The sequence below is a fragment of the Labrus mixtus genome, chromosome 24 (assembly GCF_963584025.1).
Source record: "Labrus mixtus chromosome 24, fLabMix1.1, whole genome shotgun sequence".
NCBI classification, from domain to species: Eukaryota; Metazoa; Chordata; class Actinopteri; order Labriformes; family Labridae; genus Labrus; species Labrus mixtus.
Genome location: NC_083635.1, coordinates 330165 through 348385, shown reverse-complemented (window position 1 = coordinate 348385; position 18221 = coordinate 330165). Strand labels below are relative to the sequence as shown.

The 18221-nt window shown below is 40.4% G+C and overlaps 4 protein-coding genes across 4 annotated transcripts in view; 2 read left to right on the top strand and 2 right to left on the bottom strand.

Moving 5' to 3' along the window:
• Positions 1–3858: 3858 nt before the first annotated feature.
• LOC132959695 (gap junction beta-2 protein-like) lies at positions 3859–9595 on the bottom strand. The gene is made up of 7 exons (XM_061032879.1): positions 9534–9595; positions 9161–9178; positions 5788–5959; positions 5381–5540; positions 4649–4790; positions 4347–4574; positions 3859–4203 (listed from the first exon to the last, which is right to left on the bottom strand). Exons 1-6 carry the CDS (start codon positions 9593–9595, stop codon positions 4364–4366), a joined length of 765 nt encoding a protein of 254 aa, XP_060888862.1. The 3' UTR covers positions 3859–4203; positions 4347–4363.
• sap18 (Sin3A-associated protein) lies at positions 8540–10272 on the top strand. Its single transcript, XM_061032878.1, has 4 exons — positions 8540–8700; positions 9548–9657; positions 9740–9862; positions 9949–10272. The coding sequence occupies exons 1-4, from the start codon at positions 8629–8631 to the stop codon at positions 10103–10105; spliced, it is 462 nt and encodes a 153-aa protein (XP_060888861.1). The 5' UTR covers positions 8540–8628; the 3' UTR covers positions 10106–10272.
• Positions 10273–10958: 686 nt separating this feature from the next.
• rtraf (RNA transcription, translation and transport factor) lies at positions 10959–13860 on the top strand. Its single transcript, XM_061032173.1, has 8 exons — positions 10959–11131; positions 11759–11883; positions 11981–12080; positions 12591–12671; positions 12791–12879; positions 12949–13017; positions 13145–13193; positions 13289–13860. The coding sequence occupies exons 1-8, from the start codon at positions 11071–11073 to the stop codon at positions 13441–13443; spliced, it is 729 nt and encodes a 242-aa protein (XP_060888156.1). The 5' UTR covers positions 10959–11070; the 3' UTR covers positions 13444–13860.
• A 67-nt stretch (positions 13861–13927) lies between these two features.
• Positions 13928–18221, bottom strand: part of nid2a (nidogen 2a (osteonidogen)) — a 42742-nt gene continuing 38448 nt past the window's right edge. Inside the window, 3 exon segments of the mRNA XM_061032172.1 lie at positions 13928–15331; positions 17215–17327; positions 17455–17578. Of these exon segments, the coding sequence (XP_060888155.1) occupies positions 15321–15331; positions 17215–17327; positions 17455–17578 (248 nt within the window). The 3' untranslated portion in view covers positions 13928–15320.

Sequence of the window (18221 nt, the reverse complement as noted above, 5' to 3'; positions counted from 1 at the left end):
CCACTAACAATAGGCATTCCACAAGGATCAATTCTGGGTCCTGTCTTGTTCACAGTTAAACATTGTCTTAACTAACTGTAGTATCCACCATGCAGATATTATTCTTTCAATAGCCTACATCCTCCCACTGAATGGTTGTTTTTGCTGAAATGTCAGAGTATGACATCTTGGTATTTGCCTTGATGTACATTCTGTTTCACAACATTTACAGCCAGTTTAAGTATGGTAAGGTTTTGGCTAATTAGTTAAAGTATGGAAGGTTTAGAGCTTGGTGGTTAAGAAGCTGTTACATAACTTTAGTTTCACTACATACATAATGTAACTTGTGGTTGCTACTCAAATAAATCTACATTTTTAAGATTGAATTCATCCCTACATTCATTTGCCTGCAGACATTCACACGTTTGTCTGTACTTGTGTGCATGTCCTACAGAGCTGCGGCCGGCTGGCAGACAATGGCTTGGACATCTGTGGGAAGTGAATGAGCGGATAACAAGTTGTCCTGGTTGAATGCTGGACTCATCACATCACAGGAATGCTGAGGAGGGCAAATGTTTGCCTGGGATAGACTGATATGTACACACGCCCAAACACATACACACACCCAGTAACAGTATAATACACTACCGCTGTATATGTGAGCCCCCCAATGTGAAGCAACAACTTTTTAACCTTAGACCACTATTTGTCTTATTCTAACAATAAAAAGTCCATAAAGGAGATATGATACTCATAATAAAGTTCATTAAATTGCCCCAGTAATATCATAAAACTCTCAAAATCCAACTTCACATATAATATCAAACATCTTTGTTAAACTCAAACAGCAACTTGTTCACTTCAAATGAAGAGAAAACAGTACTCTAAGCAGTGATGAATGCACAGCTTTCTGTTACTGTCCTGATATACTAACACCGGCATGTGTACATTTACATGATGTGTTGACGTGATGAAATACCATCTGTCACAACAGACAATAGAGAAGCCGCTAGATGGACATTGTCCTGGCTGGTCGTGTGCTTTTGATGGATCAGAGGTCTTTGTGCTTCAACAGCCCCAAACAGTTAACTCTTGGCCTGCCGTTTTGCACCCTGGAAACCTTTGTAAGATATGCAGACAGTGGCAGTGTTTGCATGAGAAACATTTCTGTTTATGATCAATGCACATCCATAAAGCAGCCACATTAAACTCTGTAAGATTACACATGCTCAATGGCTAAACAACTCAGGAGTATCAACTTAAGGAAAGTAGATTTGTCAGGAAATAATGTTATCAGCTTAGGGTCATTAAGTGCACAATGGTATCATGCATAAAAAGCCTTAAAATCTGCAAATGAATAGAAATATACAAATGCATAAATTTTTTGGTAACAACGCATAAGATGCATATAGATCCATACAAATGGCTTATGTGCAAAATTTGTAATGCAATGTGGTAAAAAGAGAAAACAAAGAGGTCAATAAAGTGGCTAAATGTTTGCAAAATTCAAGGAGGGCAAACCCTAAAGGTTTCTTCGATTCATGCAACCAAGTGTCCAAACTTTGTGGAAAAAATAACTTTCATTGATAACAGATCAAAGAATAAAAAATGGAATACTTCAATCTATAATCATAAAGGATCTTTCCATTTGAATTTGTTACACTGACACCTACCAAACCTTCTACAACAAGCAGAAAAACCTGGATGAAGTTGTGTCCTCTAGTAAAAAAAGAGCCATATGTTATTTAATTTGCATGGTTAACTCGACTTCCAGTCTATTCAGCCAAGACATGACATAATGTCATGGAGGCAGCAACACAATGAATCCATGTAAATTTATACACATGCAATAATGTATTTTAAAAAATATGAATTGGAATGCCTTACCAGTGAATGTGCAACAAGTGTAAAAATGTTGTGCTCTTCCAAACATTAAATCAGCCTCAGTGAAAGGTTAATAAGTTGCATTCATATTGAAATAAGCGTATTTGATTTTGGTTGCATAATGAAATCTTCAATTAAGTCATTATTAATGCATAACAATTAGCCCACCAATTCCAGATGAAGGTCTGACTGGCAATAGGGAGACCAGATATTTAGAGCATTTTGGAACATTGGCTAATTTACTTGCCATTGATAATTTGAATGTTCTCATTAAAAATAGTAATTGTGACGTCACAAAGTAATTAATCTTAGCTTTGCTCTCCTTTCAAATATTCGCTTCAGTTTGATCCCAAAAACTATCCTCAACAAATTCATGAGATGGCCAATTAGTGGCTTCCTGTCTGCCTCCTTTCCCACCGGGAAGTGAACGCAGCACGAGTGGTGCTGATAATCCAGCAGGTGGGAAGGATGATAATCCCTCCTCCTCCCTCCCACTTCAGCACAACACCATCACTCCAGCATCCACCTGCTTACCCCCCAAAGCTTCCTTCTTCTTTCTTTACTCCCACGGGGCGTCCAAAACCAAAGAGTAGGTGAGGTTAGTGGGGAGAGGAGGGGAGGGAGGGAGAGAGAGAGACACTGTGATAATTACAGTAACAGAGAGAGAGGGAGAGAGTAAAAAGTCTTAAAAAAAGGTGCGCGTGTGGATCCTGTCCTGCGAAGGCGAAGCGCAGCGGCTGCGTCCCGCGTGGCCAAGGCCATCCGCCACTGTCACACATTGGTGGCCCCCGTGAATGGGGCGCACGAGGGGGGTTGGTGGTGGGGGGAGGTATGTGCGCGCGTGCGTGGAGGTCTGTGTAGGTAGGGGCAGAGGCAATTTTATTACTGACACAGGAGGCCCAGTTTAAAACAAGGTCTAACTTTTCACAACATAACTTTATGAATTGTATAAAGACCATTTTAGTTTTTCCACTGATAGTTAATCATACCATTAATGTTATATTTTTATTTTAGTAGTTGCAATAACACCAGTTAGTGGTTTTTATGCTCAATTAGAACAAGTATTTTTAGCAGTAATAGCTGAAGTGGTGTTTCAATTCAAGTATTTTAATATCTCGCACAATGCAAAATAATGTTTTAAAGCAAGTAGCTTCCAAATGGTTTCTACTAAATAATAGTAGCAATTAAAATGATTTTCACTATAAATAAAGTTCACAATGTTCACCAATAACTTGTTGCTTATAGGGCCAAACTGCAAAGACTATTTAAGATCTACTTCATGTTCAACAACTTCCATAACTTCTGATCAATAAGCAGTTATCAGGGAGAAACTCTTAGTTAATGTCCTATCAGCTGTGGACTATGGCCGTGTAGAATAAGGGACTAATAACTGTTAATAATCATTAATAATCAGCCAGGATGCTACTAATTAGCATGCTAATAGAATAGAATAGAATAACAACAATAGATACATAAATAAGAACTTAGAATATAAAAAATAAGAATAGGAAGAGATTTATACAGAAATGATTTAACTTAACATTCCTACTGGTTTAAAAATAAAAAAATAAAAAATAAATACAACATTTATTCAGGCTTGTCAACTGAAAATGTAAATTTGCAAAAACAGTGATGACAGTGGCAAATGTGCAATAACGATATAGAGGGTTGTCCAGAGTAATAAGCAACTAGTTAGGGGGGATATTTTGACCTTAAAGTGTTACCTGATTTTGTTGGTTTAAATTTGCAGAAACGTAATTTATTAAAGGAATTATTTCCACAGTTTGATCATGGCAGCTTGTTGTTTGGTGGCTTTGGAGGAGGGGAGGGAGGACCCACAGACTTCACCGGTGGTCACCAGCAGATGTCACCAGAGGTTCACACATTACATCACTAAACTTAAAAAAGACTTTATTTATATGGTGAGTACATTTATATACAATGAAATGAAATCCAATAAAGCAGCTAGTAAGTCCTCACATTTATTTTCTCATGTTATTTTTCTGCTCCAGTAAAATATAAAAAAACGAAACACTTCAAACTGACAATCTCAGGAGTCTTCATGTCGATCTACATTTTGGAGTGACGCTCCTGATTCCATCCTCTCCACCCTTTGGACCCGGGTATCATAGAAAATGTTCAGTTGTATTTACACATTCACATTTGGACTTTTCACATGTAAATGCAGCTTTTGAGTGTTTTTCAAGTCTGTTGAAGATGTCTGTTGTAACATCCACCTTGTTGCTGCTCTGTCAGGTTGAGACGGCTAACTTCTGGTTTGTCTTACTCTGCGTCCTCTCTCTGTTGGATCTTCTGCTCTTGTTCCTCTCGTTTTGACTCCTGAAAAAAAGAAGAGGGCAGACTCTGATTCTCTGAGCTACACGTTTCAACAGGAGCCAATCAGAGACTCACACATGTGAAATATTATTCTAATATTGGTAAAAATGAGGGAAAATTGCTAAACCAATCAGACGATGAATCACCTGACTGATTAACACCTCTACCTAGTGACAGCCTTGGCGACGATATAGGCGAGTTCAGCCATGTTTAGAACCATGCAGATGGAGGAGGCGGTGGCCATGAAGACAGTGAAGATTGTCTTCTCGGTGGGGCGAGAGATGAAACAGTCCACCAGGTTAGGACACGGCCACTGGTCACACTGAACGAGGCGTGGCATGTGGAAGCCGTCGTACACGACGTACAGGGCGTACCTGGAGAGACAAACGCACGCTTTATAGGCAGGAGGTCGGGCGGATTGGACGGGAAATCAAATAATATGTCTTACATGAAGCCTCCTTCAAACAGCAGCCTGAAGACCAGGCTGCAGGCGTATGTCCACCAGAGGGCGCCGGCGATCGGGAGTCTCCGTCTCTTCAGGGTCTCCAGTTCCACCTCCTGGCCTTTGTTCCCCAGAAAACCCGCCTTACCATTGCCATGTGACAGGGTATTGAGACAATAAGTAAGGTCTTTTACCTGTTCTTTAATATAACAATGAGTAAGGTCTTTTACCTGCTTTTTGTAACATAACAATGAGTAAGGTCTTTTACCTGCTTTTTGTAACATAACAATGAGTAAGGTCTTTTATCTGCTTTTTGTAACATAACAATGAGTAAGGTCTTTTACCTGCTTTTTGTAACATAACAATGAGTAAGGTCTTTTATCTGCTTTTTGTAACATAACAATGAGTAAGGTCTTTTATCTGCTTTTTGTAAAGTGTCTCGAGATAACACTTGTTATGAGTTGATGCTATACAAATAAAAATGGAAATTGACTAGACAACAAAAAATTATGAGAAAATAAAAAAGATATGACGAGACAGAGCCAGGAAACATCATTTCAACCCATAATGACAAGAAAGATGATGACTGAACAAGAGGAGGAATAAGACACAAAAGGACCAAAGACGACATGATAAGCCAAGACCACACACTCAAAATAAAAATCCCCTGTTACATGAAAAGACCAGATTTGACATGCAACGGCAGGTTTCTCTCAAACAGGGTGGGATGAAAGATCCAACACACCTGTAGGAGCCTCTTCTTATCTCTATGGTTCCTGAAGGCCACATACATGGCCACCAGAAGCGTTGGCGTGGAGACGAAGAGAAGCTGAAGACACCAGAGGCGGATGTGGGAGACGGGGAAGAACTGGTCGTAGCAGACGTTTTCACAGCCCGGCTGAGAGACAGACGTTGATGCTTTTAAGGAAATACTGCTTAACAAAAATCCCTGTGTAGACCACAGATCACAAAGTGATGCATGTTGGGAAACAGGAAGTGTAGGAGCCAAAATGCTTATTTTATTGATCCTTGCAAGAAACCCCAACACAACACTGCAAATTTGTATTTTGAGTGTAATTCCGACACTGAACACTAGGTGGAGTGTTGACTTGTGATGTGAATAAGTAATGACATCACTGTCCTACCTGTAGGGTGTTACAGGTGAAGTCAGACTGCTCGTCCCCCCACACGCTCTCAGCAGCAACAACCAGCACCATGACGCGGAAGATGAAGAGCACAGAGAGCCAGACTTTCCCCAGGCTGGTGGAGTGACGGTTTGCACCCACTAACTGAGTGTAGAGAGCGGGCCAAGACATCCTGCAGAGACAGGAGGACACAGGAAGAGGAGTGTGGACTTTGAGACTTTCAGGAGGAAGGAAGAGGCAGGAGATGAAAGCAGCCGTGAAGAGAAACAAAAGAGAGGGAAATGATGAAAAGGAATGAAAGTGAAGAGGAGGAGGAGGAGGAGAGACGGCCCAGCGCCAAAATTCATGTGAACTAATGAACCTCTCTGCCCACTGTGGACTGTACACTGACTGTACACACCCACACTACTACAGTCCTCACTTAGCCTCACCATCCACACTCCATCATTCATTTATTCATCTTCTGATTATTAAAATGATATTTTATGAGACATGCTGTTACAACATGTTTGTCCTAAAAGCTGCCTGAAAAGTTGAAATAAAGTGAAAGAATGATGTCAATAATTGCTTTTATTTTGAAATTGCTTTATTTTGACTTAAAGGTCTTATGTGTTTAGGTTATGCAATTTTGAATACAAAACATAAAGTGTTTTCCTCACCTTTTTTTTCTCGAGAGTCAGGTTGTTTGCAAGAAAATATTCCACATGGTCCCTTCCATCAAAAACAAAACAAATCACTGTCACATTAAAGCTGATGATGCAATCTGGAGCTCAAATACTCAACTAAAACACGAACCTGCAGCTCCTGCTTCCTTTACATGAAATCAAAGATGCGCCTCAGTGTAAAGCTCAGCAGTGTCAATATGAGACTACTTCCGGCGGGGTTTTTCAGAATAAAATGCAACACTGGGCAAGCCGTTGCTGTGTTTTGTAGGAAGAAGCAAATCCAGACATTGGTTGACTGTTTAAGGAGAACAAAACATGTGGAAAGACTTAAATGATTGTTAAAAGTAGTTTCTGATGATAAACTCTTACTACAAACTGTTTATGCCAATAACTCAAGAAAAAGTTTACCGGTAATTGAATTAATATCGATGAAAAAGTGAAAAATGTGCAAAATACATATTTTTCTTTGATTCCTCAATCAAGAAATATTTTTTGATTGCATGCACAATAGCACCCTTTGTTGTGCAAAAATAATTGGGTATCAATCACGCCATGTGGTTTTTGTACAGGATGCTCATGCATGGTGGAAGTCAGAGGGCTGAGTGTGTGTGTGTGTGTGTGTGTGTGTGTGTGTGTGTGTGTGTGTGTGTGTGTGTGTGTGTGTGTGTGTGTGTGTGTGTGTGTGTGTGTGGACACACAGGACACAGGTATAGAGTCTTTTCAAAGCCAGTCCATCCCTTGGCAGCAGTCAGCCTGCGGGACAGAGCAGCTCTGTGTGCTGCTGATGAAGATGAGTTGTTCTCACTGTTTGTTCACGTGTGGGAGCAAAAAGCCAACTTCCTCATTTTAAACACAAAAACTAGAATGAAGACTTTAGAGATTCTGCTTGACCTATACAGTGCTAGATCAAGTTAAAAGGGTTAGGGTTGAATTTGGGAGGTGACATTTTGCAATAAAATGGTGAACATTTTCTCAAATTTTTTGTCATGTTTTCTATTTCCATGAAAATGTTTATCTCAAAAACAATAATATAAGCGTTTAAACTGATGAGCAGAAGTGATGTGGAGGGGCAGGAAAACATTGTGAGCTGAGACAGAGAAGGCGTGAGTGATTCTAATGGAGTCATTAGGGGGAATAACAGCGACTCTTATTCCTGATGCATATCAATGAATGGATATCAGTGTCATGACCCGTCTCAATGGGACACTGTGTGATCTGTCAGTCAGGGAGGAAAAACAAAACAAAAAGAAAGGCTGGCGGATGGTTTCAAGCTGTTGAAAGAGTAGAGAGGAAGAGGGAGAGAGAGAGAGAGAGAGAGGTGAAATAGAGCTGATTGTTAGAGTAGCTCCTGCTAGAAGAAGAACAGAGGGGGCCAGTGTCAGGAGACACACACATCCACACACTCACTCACAAACTGTACAACACACACATACTGTATGTAACCCAGACATCTACACACACACACACACACACACACACACACACACACACACACACACACACACACACACACACACACACACACACACACACACACACACACACACACACACACACACACACACTGTAACGAGTGAGGGGGAGAGCAGCATGTGACTGAATAGCAGGTCTCATTTCAGTAGGTGGACTTGGCTGACTGATCCAGGATCAGCCAAGCTTCTGTATGAAGGTCCGGACACCGATGTGCTTCTAAAATGCCAAAAAAAAAAAAAAGTACATGAATATCTGCAGAAAGGTCATCGCAATCACAACATTTAAAATGCCAATCAAAATAAGTGTTTCAAAGCTATTTCATTTTAACAGAAAATGCCTTGAACTAAATAAATGTAGACTTAAATTTAGACTTAATTATAAAAATTCAAACTTAAGTTCCGTGAGACTTGATTCAATGCTCTTTTTAGTGGTTGTAAGAGTAACGGTGCAATTGGAAAATCTTTAATTTAAAGATAAATCAATCATCAGAATAAAGGGAATATTTTTACAATTCAAAATCGCACTGTTGAAAACGGAACATGCAATCCCCCTCCGAAACACTAGAGGGTGACAAAGCTAACCATAACCGGAAACGGAAGTAGCCTCCATCCTCTTCGTTGCTGCAGCTACCAAAAATTCCCAAAGCACGGTGGAATAAAAAAAAAACACTACAGAGGTGTTAGAAAAATAGGTGAAAATAACGATGGCGCTTGAATCACGGATTACACAAGAAGAAATCAAAAGGGAGCCGGAGAAGCCCATCGATAGAGAAAAGGTAAAACCTGTTTTAACTTGTTTATACTGAGCTGCAGCGGGAGCTAACCAGGCTAGCTAGCGCCAAATGGTTACAGACTACAACCAGGCTAGTTTATAGAAGAAGGTACTCAATAATACTATAAACATTATTATATATTTTACAAAAATGATTAGCTATGTTTGCTGCTTCACGGTGTTCTGCATTAAGAGTCAGAGATGATAAGGAAGCTAATCTGAGGAGCGACGTCCGTTTCATGCTAGCATGCTAACTACCCACGGATGAGCTTTCGGACTTTAATTAACAACCAACTTTCTATTGTTACCCTTCACATTATCACTGAAAAGGTTTACGTTCAATTACCCTACGAAGAGGGGGAAATAGTCATAAAACACAGGTCATTTGTTACTATATTCACACGAAGCTAGCTTGTATTTCTCTGAATTACACGCTGACAAAACTTCGTTTTTTTGTCTTTTACGACTCGTGTTGAAGTTTTCTTAGAAATAAAAACAAAAAACGGGTACATTATTGACTCAGGAATTACATTTTGGTAGTTTGAAGGGACACTAACCACTTTCCTCAGGTGTTTCTAATAGTTATTATTCAACTTTCATTAGACAAAGTACAGAAGTGGAGTTCTAACATTAGTTATACTTATATTATATTATATTATATTATATATTCAAAACAAGCAGACAATGTTTACCATTGTTACATAATAAAGGATTAAGTGTAATAGTGTATTTTCTTCTTGTCGAGTTGTAGTTCTCCGGTGTGTCCACTAGAGGCCAGTGAGAGCTCGAAAAATGAAATGGTTGAAAAAACGTTTTTGTATTGTCTCTTTTTGATGCCCTTGTGCCTGCAGACCTGCCCCCTCCTGCTGCGAGTATTCACCACCAACTGCGGTCGGCATCACAGACCAGATGAGTTCGCCCGTGGCAACGTTCCCTCCAGTGAACTGCAGATTTACACATGGTGAGACTGTTCACACTGTAACATGTTTTTGACTCTTAATTTGAGGTTTGAGATCAGGACTCTGATTCTGTGTGTTCTTCAGGATGGATGCGACCCTGAAGGAGCTGACCAGCCTGGTGAAGGAAGTGTATCCAGAAGCCAGGAAAAAGGGGACCCACTTCCATTTCTCCATCGTCTACCCAGACCTCAGAGGGAAAGTGTACAGGTTGGTATCACACTACAACAATATTGGAGCAGGCTTCATGGTCATTGGTCTGAAGATAGATATTTAACCTCTTCTCTCCTTTAAAGGTTGAGAGATCTCGGCAACACCATATCAGGAAGGAAGGGCACGGATGACTCCATGACTCTGCAGTCTCAGCGCTTCCAGATCGGAGACTACCTGGACATCGCTATCACACCGCCCAACAGAGTCCCACCTCTTGGCCCACGCATGAGGCCGTTCTAAACAAACACACACGTTCACACATACACACACATGCACACATAAAACACTCAACACACATCAGCCGTCTCATTTCTGTTTCTTTGTTCTTCCCTTGCATCATCTCTGATGGTTTTTTGACTCATTTTTTAAAATGTGACATGTAATAAAGTTGTGATGTTTTTCTCAAAGTTTCTGCTCCTTTCTGTGTAACACGAGGCAAAGATTGTATGAGGAAACCTTTTCAAACAACTTGTATTTAGGGCGTTAACATAATATATAACATGAATTTTCAGTGACAAATGTGTGGAAACCACTGATGTAATAAATTTATAGATAATCATTCCAAGTTTCTGCAGTAGCTGACTTCCATCTCTACGATGGTTTATATTCTGCTGGAAACTAGAGGAATAATACATTCTACATTTAATTAAGCAGATTTGTCCAAGCAGATTTGTCCAAGGGGACCCACATCTCAAGGATACAAACAGGAAGTGAGTGTAAACAAAAAACTTCCTGTCTGATTGGACAAAGGTGCTAACAGGCAGTGCACAGATGCACATTTAAACATTTTTTATGTATTTTTGTTGTCATTGTCAACAATATGAACCGCTTCTCATGGGAATTCCAGCCTAAATACCATCGTCCGAGAACCCAACAAAATCTAAATCTTAGAAAACAGAAAGCCTTAAAACACCAGCTTGTACCAAACTATTTAGATATTAAACTTTAAAATGCTGTTGTAGCAAACATATCAGTATATGGCTTTTCAAATGGGTCATTTGTGTATTTTATTGAGATGGTGGCAGTAATATCTTATGTATAAGGCCGAAATAGCGAATTTTACTTTGATAGTTAAAACAGGAAGTTGTATAGTGCTGCTGCGCATGCGCGTAGGAAGTTGCCGTCAGATAGCATAAATACATTGAAGTTAGCTCACCGCTGAGTAGAATTAGAAGATATTTAACCAAAAGAAACGTGTGTCGAAGATGTTCCGGAGAAAACTGACAGCGCTAGATTATCACAACCCCGTCGGCTTTGAGTGTAAAGGTGAGAATTAGCGTTTAATTAGCTTTTAAACGATGTTTGACGGCTTGTTAGCCTGCTAACGTGTGTGTATGTAGGGGTCCTGTCACTGCCTGAAGACAACGCAGTGACAAACTAGACTCACAAATAGTGGGTTTTGTTCTGGGTTTGGATGACTAATCAGACTTTTTCTATGAATAGGAGGGTTTTTTTACGTCTGCATCATCCTAACATTGAATTCAACGAAGCTAATCACAACATAAGAAAAACAGGCAATTGTGCTACTTGTACACAGTCGTATATCAGTATAATAATTTCAACTGAGGAATGTACAAAGAAATGTGTAATAATTTGAGAACGGCAGTTTAATTAAGTGGGCTGAACATTTGAGGTTACAACGCAGTAAATTAAACAGCTAACTTAGTCGCTCCAGAAACTACGGTGGCCTATTTGTGTCCATTCATACTGGATCATTAGTCGCATCTATTTGCCGACGTCACATAAAGCACGTAGCTGCTGAGATGTTAATGTCTCTCTCTCTCTCTGTCTCTCTGACTCTCTCTCTCTCTGACTTTCTCTCTGACTCTCTCTCTCTCTGACTCTCTCTCTCTCTGACTCTCTCTCTCTGACTCTCTCTCTGTCCGGGCTCAGATGAGACCCAGTTTAGGAACTGCATAGTGTGGCTGGAGGACCAGAAGATCCGACATTATAAGATAGAGGACAGAGGAAACCTGAGGAACATCCCCAGCTCAGACTGGCCCCAAGCCTACCAGAAGGTACCCCCATCATCATTACTGGAGACTCAGGTGTTTTTCTAAATGACAGTGTTGTCAAATGGTTCAGTGTTTCTGAGTGTCTTTTTCTCGTGTGCAGTACCTGCAGGATGTGAACTGTCCATTTCCGGTTCAGGAGAGGCAGGAGGCTTTAGACTGGTTACTGGGCCTGGCTGTAAGATATGAATATGGAGACAATGGTAAGCTGGCAGTAGATGTACATCCTGCATATTTACCTGTGTTACCTGTGTAAATAAGTCCAATACATGCAGTACTAATGATGACCAGCAGAGGGAGACATCAGAAAAGGAATAATGTTATCTAAATCTGCGCTTCCACTGAAGGAACTTTCCCTATGAGGAACTCAACCACAGGCACCAAGGTCTACATAGAGTCCTTATTGTACCACCTAAAGGTTCCTGCTCCGGGGTAGTACTTTCTGAAAGTAAAAGGACTTTTGTCATGTATATCCACTTTTTTTTAACATATTTATTCAGCTAATGTTCTCAGACCTCAAATTGAAATGCACGCAGCGACAGACTGGAGGAACTTTTAAGTACCTTGAAAGGAGCCTCTGGTACAAATTGTTACTTTTGGTGGAAATGCAGTTTAAGGTTAAGTGTTGAAAACTCATGAACAAATCTAAATAGTTTGAATAGTCTTTACATTCTGTTTAGATACATGACACTCACTTTTATTTCCCCCCACAGTGGATAAGTATAAAAGATGTGAGCCACTGGCGGCCTCCAGCGACAGCAACAAAGTTGTGGACCCTCTCGTTAACCTGGACAGTAAGTAAAAACGTGTCCCTCCTCCTCCACCTGTCCTCGCACTTTAGCCTTCCAGCACGCCGTCCTCGTCTCTTTGTTCCCGCTGAAAGATGAAACCCTCACATCTTCATGTTTTGCAGGCGACTCTCCAGAATTCAAAGCCGGAGTGACTGCTCTGGCAAACATCCTCAAGATACAGCGGCATGATGACTACCTGGTTATGCTCAAGGTAGGAACACAGTCATATATTCTTCTTCTTATTTAATAGACACTTCTCTTAATGACCCTTTATTTTCAGGCCATTCGGATTCTCATCCAGGAGAGACTTTCTCCAGAAGCGATCGCTAAAGCCAGCCAGAACAGAGAGGTAAAATAAATATGCTCAGGTATCAAAAATCACAGCAAGAGATTCTTCTTTTAATTAAACATTACCCTTAATAAAAAACATTTCAGGCTCTTCTTTGTAACAGTTGTAATGTTGCTGTGGTTTTTAGGGTATCCCAGTAGCTTTGGACAAGCACATCTTGGGATTCGACACCGGAGGTAAGAAAGGCTCAATTGATGTCTAAAGTTATATCAGTAATTGCTGTTATGTCATACTTACCTGCTCGAGGGAATTTAAAACATTTTCCTTTCAGATGCCACTCTGAATGAAGCGGCTCAGATCCTGCGCCTGCTGCACGTCGAGGAGCTGAGGGAGCTCCAGACTAAAATCAACGAGGCCATCGTGGCCGTTCAGGCCATCATAGCCGATCCAAAGACAGACCACAGGCTGGGCAAGGTCGGCAGATGAGAGTGGAGAGCGGGGACTAAGAGGGGCGGTGGAGGAAGGAAAGCGATGAACTGAACCATGGGAGTTTTAATTTGAGTTTGAGAGGAGAAGACTTTTAGTTGGACATAAATGAACATTTTTGTTTCTGTTTGTTGCAAGAGATTGGATTGTTTGAATTGGGAACATTTGAGAAAATGAACAAATGCCAAGTTTTCAGATGCAATAGTAAATAAAAGTCTGTTGTATTCAGAGACATTGGCTGAACCTCCTGATCACCTCTCGTCTGCCACTAGCAGAGAAAGCTTCTGAAATATTCAAACTGACGGTTATATTTGTATTTTTCGTCGTACAGGTTTGTTTTTGCCAATGGATAAAGTTTATTTTGAAATGGTTTACATTGAAGCTGTGTGAGAAAACATAAAAATACAGCTGAACAGATTTTTTGTCTCCTGTGTTTCTTGTCTGATTATTTTAAACAGCGCCATGAAAAAAAGAAACAAGTCTGTCAAGTACCAAATCACATTTTATTGTTATAAATATCACATCTTATAAAAAGATAAAGATTTGAAAAGTAGATGTAGTAAAAAATATTTGGCAAAAGGAAGGATGTCAGGTCATTTCATGATGTGTGAAAAACAGATAGTTAGTGCAGGACTGTAGTCTGATCAGACTGGCACATTGGGCTGAGGGAAACATGATATCATTATTAAAGTCATGATTCAAAAACTGATGCTTTAAAATGTCCATTATTTTCAACCTAGCTTGCAACATTTGGAAAGGTGTTTTTACTTCCATCAGAACATCCATATTAATGTTCTAAGAGGCTAAAGCTAACAAACGATTAGCTTATGCTAGCATTAGGACTGAAATCAGGTAGAAACAGCTGGCCTAGCAAGCAGAAATAGCTTGAAATTTCATTTGAGCCCCTGTTTCATATAGTCATGTTATTTCTGTCCTGATGAAACTCAAAAGATGTATAACATGTTCGTAAGCGGGCTCTAAAGTTGCTAGTAGCTTTCAATGATGCCAAACTAGCCTGTTTCTGTTATTTTGCTACTAAGCTAACTGTCTCCCATATCTGTCTTCATATTTAACGTTCAGAATTGTAAGTGGTGACAGGTTTAACATCTTAGCAAGAAAACAAAGAATAGTTCAATTCCCCTCACGCTAAGCTAGAAGTGGAAAACTGTTAGCTTTGCCTACCAGCATGTAGCTAAATTCGTTAGCCGGTTAGCTTAGCTTGGATTAGGGACTGAAAGCAGGGGGAACAGCTGCCATGAAATATGATATTATAGATATTAGAGTTGTATTATTCTGAATCTCTCAGACAATAAACAAGTTTCCCAGGACACTATTCTACTTCTTTGGCGTCTATTTTTATTTGCTGCTGAATCATGACTGAAATTAAAAAGCCCCTGTGGGCCAGCGGACCAAAAACAAAGCTGATGCTCAGCTTCACAAACAGAACTTTGGCTCGAACACTTTGAAAAGCTCCTGATGCGATTCTTCTTTGGCGTTTAAAGAACACACGACCTTTACTCACACACATTTCAATTTGATCTCCTGTAGCTTTTATCGATAGAAAAACAAAAACAAAATAACTCACGTACAAAAATACAGTAGAAAAAAAAACTTAAAATGAGGTATAAAACAAATTTACAAAACATTTATTTTGGGGTTATATCTTTATGGTGAGATAACAGGGGGCGGGGTCAGGGGGAGTGGAGGGGGTTGTAAATTTGCTCTGACGTTCGATCTGGAGACGGGAAGCCATCTTGATCAATACTGAGTGTCCTTTTCTCCTGAGGGACAGTGAAGGGGGCATTTCATCGTTTGGCCCTCTGATCAGGAGTCACCCCCCAGAACTTTAGCACCAAAAGAACTCTGACAGTCCGTCGTTAATGGCTCCCTGAGAAACAGAAGACATTCAAATCAGAAAGGTGGGTCTCAACTGGTGGGTCGGGACCCAAAAGTGGGTCGCAGAGCTGTTTCATTGGGCCTAGAAAGAAAAGTGTGTGAAGTGCTTTTTAAACATGTTCGTTATCTGTAATGTTTTGAGGTCCAAACTATAAAATTTTTCATTAAAAAATCTTATTGGTTGATAAATGTCATACATTTGGGGAGTCTTTTTTCATAAAGGATTTGGTTGTGGGTCCTGAGGTTAGACCAGTTGAGAATCACTGCTGTAGAGGATAAAGAGTCTAATTTTTACAACTTAAACACATATATTAAATTCCAAGTAGAAGTCTGTTTTGTCGAGGTTTATAGCTGCGGGAGGACATGATTTCCTTTTCCTGTGTGACTGCTATGTGACAGGATGAAAGCAGCAGCCTTAATGACAGAACAAACAGAGCCTCCATCCTGAACAAAGCCCAGCTCTTCAGTCCTGACAATGATCTGTGTGAGGAGTGTGTGTCAGTGTGTGTTCACCTATTCAACAAAAACAGCTTTTAAAGCCTCTTATGACGAGCGGCTCCCAAACCCGTTACAGGTTTGTTTTAGAGCCGTCATCAAGGGCAGAATAACAGCACACATCGACATCTTTGAAGAGAGTGTTGCAGGACGTGTAGAGGTGACCTTTACACTCTCTGCAGATGTGTGCAGCATTAACATGTGCAGAGGTGCCACTTTAAGGATTATCCTGTGTTTAGAGGCCTACTTTGTACTTTAGAGGTGCTTAGTGTGAGTCTTTGAGAGGACCAGCAGACATCAACACATCAAACATGGAGCACGCAAACACAAAATACAGGTAGAGGGTCGCACACAGCTGTGTGTAATCATTGTTCTTTGGATTCATGTACACACACACACGTTACAAGTAGAGGGACGCACACAGCTATGTAATCATTGTTCTTCAGTCTGTTTCAAGGATGTGTGAGAAGTCACTGCACACACACACACACGCACACACACACGCACACGCACAAACGCACGCGCACGCACACGCACACACACACAGAAAGCCATAGGCCTGGAGTAGTGGGTGTAATCCAGCTGTGTGATGACTGTTTTCTGGATGCAGGGTGATGAAACACAAATTTCAGTTTCTCTATACAGCAAAGGTTGCCTTTACATCGCCTGAAAAAAATCTGTTTTCAGCCATTGAAACCGGCAGATTCTGTCAACAATGCCTTTTTTTTTTTTTTACGTGGACCAAAGATTCTGGTACTGGTACTGACTTCTGATGCAATTTGAAAGATAATAATGATGTAATGCATTTTTTTTTAAACTGTGATATTTGGCGCATGTTTCCATTTTTCCCACCGTAAAAACCAACATTCAAACAACACTCCACCTGTTTGAAGAGTTTTTTGCCATATGAATTAATTCCCCAGCTAATTGAAAAAAATCTTAAATAACATCTATTCCACGATCTCTTTTAAATCTAGAATAGATAGCTCAGTAGACATTCATATTTCCTGTGTTTTCATCAGACTTGAATGCAGCATACATCTCTGTTTAGGGTTATTTGTGTCTAGTGTCTCTGTGTAAATGCTGCCTTCAGGGTGATGGTGACATCTGGTAGGAGTTGACTGATGTGGTTACATCACTGCACAAAAACCAAATGAGCTCACTGTCTGGTGTGTGTGTGTGTGTGTGTGTGTGTGTGTGTGTCATTATTACAAAGAGCTAAAATGACATGTCTGAGTAAAGTCTGAAAGGAGGAAGAGTCTGAGATTGATAGTGCGTGCGTGTGTGTGTGTGTGTGTGTGTGTGTGTGTGTGTGTGTGTGTGTGTGTGTGTGTGTGTGTGTGTGTGTGTGTGTGTGTGTTTGTAAGAGTAAAATCTCACCTGATAGACACTGGCTAGTTGCTATGGCAACGCCGTACAGGTGAGAGCGCTGGTCCGGCAGGTATTCATCAGTGAACTGACTGCTGTCTTTGCTCACTGCGATCACTCCGTCCCTACGAGAGAGAAAGAGAGAGATAGAGACAGAGAGAGAGAGAGAGAGAGAGAGAGAGAGAGTGTGGGTATTGATCAGGAATGATTTTAGATATCGGTGCTGTAAAAATCAAACAGATGCATGTCTACCTCCTCCAGTCCGTGTAGTAGAAGTGGTTCCTGTAGTAGACCATGCTGAACGGGTAGTTGACACTGGGGTGGACCACTCTCCGCCCTGAACCATCAGGAGACACACACTCCAAACGCTTCGTACCTGACGTTTAGAAGAAGAGGAAAACATGGAGCATTATGAATTTTGATGATTTTCATTTCAGTCGTCCAGATGCTAAACAAGGAGCCACTTTATTATACTTTGCAACCTCTGACCACAGAAAGACTCACATTATTATTATGAAGCTTCAAATATAAAGAGTTCACATTCATGTCAATGTGCTGACCCATAGTGTGTGCTCTGATATGACATGTCAGCGTGTCTGTATTTATCATAAGCTGGTGCTTACAGGTGACAACAATCAGAGAGGTTTCCCTAATGAAGCCTGCTGTAGATGTAAACTTAGACACTCCCTTACAGAGCTAAGATATAGTACCTCCTGCTGGTGATGCGGAGGAGGGGCAATATGTGCGATACGGGGCTTCTTGCCTAACTCCCCGAGGTCCCTGTGACCCCCTCTTCTCGGCTCTTCATAGTGATACCATGTATAAACCAGATTTATGTGTATGTTTGTATGTATGTCTACATATATATACACATTCTTCTTCTTCTTCTTATCATTATTTTTTATTATTATTATTATTATTTTTATTATTTTATTTATTTATTTTATTTATTATTATTATTTTTATTTTTTTCCCCCTGTTCTCTTCTTCTTTTCCTCCCTCTTTTCATGATGGCCACA

What these genes read in the sequence shown, in the direction of transcription:
- sap18 (XM_061032878.1), top strand. Translation starts at nt 8,629, where the DNA reads ATGGCGCTTGAATCACGGATTACACAAGAAGAAATCAAAAGGGAGCCG. An exon ending in GAACTGCAGATTTACACATG is followed by an intron (nt 9,658 to 9,739) that starts GTGAGACTGTTC and finishes TGTGTTCTTCAG; the next exon opens with GATGGATGCGACCCTGAAGG. An exon ending in CTCAGAGGGAAAGTGTACAG is followed by an intron (nt 9,863 to 9,948) that starts GTTGGTATCACA and finishes TCTCCTTTAAAG; the next exon opens with GTTGAGAGATCTCGGCAACA.
- LOC132959695 (XM_061032879.1), bottom strand. Translation starts at nt 9,595, where the DNA reads ATGCCGACCGCAGTTGGTGGTGAATACTCGCAGCAGGAGGGGGCAGGT. An exon ending in TCACCTGTAACACCCTACAG is followed by an intron (nt 5,541 to 5,787) that starts GTAGGACAGTGA and finishes TCTGTCTCTCAG; the next exon opens with CCGGGCTGTGAAAACGTCTG. An exon ending in GAGGCTCCTACAGGTGTGTT is followed by an intron (nt 4,791 to 5,380) that starts GGATCTTTCATC and finishes CACATGGCAATG; the next exon opens with GTAAGGCGGGTTTTCTGGGG.
- rtraf (XM_061032173.1), top strand. Translation starts at nt 11,071, where the DNA reads ATGTTCCGGAGAAAACTGACAGCGCTAGATTATCACAACCCCGTCGGC. An exon ending in ATATGAATATGGAGACAATG is followed by an intron (nt 12,081 to 12,590) that starts GTAAGCTGGCAG and finishes TTCCCCCCACAG; the next exon opens with TGGATAAGTATAAAAGATGT. An exon ending in CTTGGGATTCGACACCGGAG is followed by an intron (nt 13,194 to 13,288) that starts GTAAGAAAGGCT and finishes TTTTCCTTTCAG; the next exon opens with ATGCCACTCTGAATGAAGCG.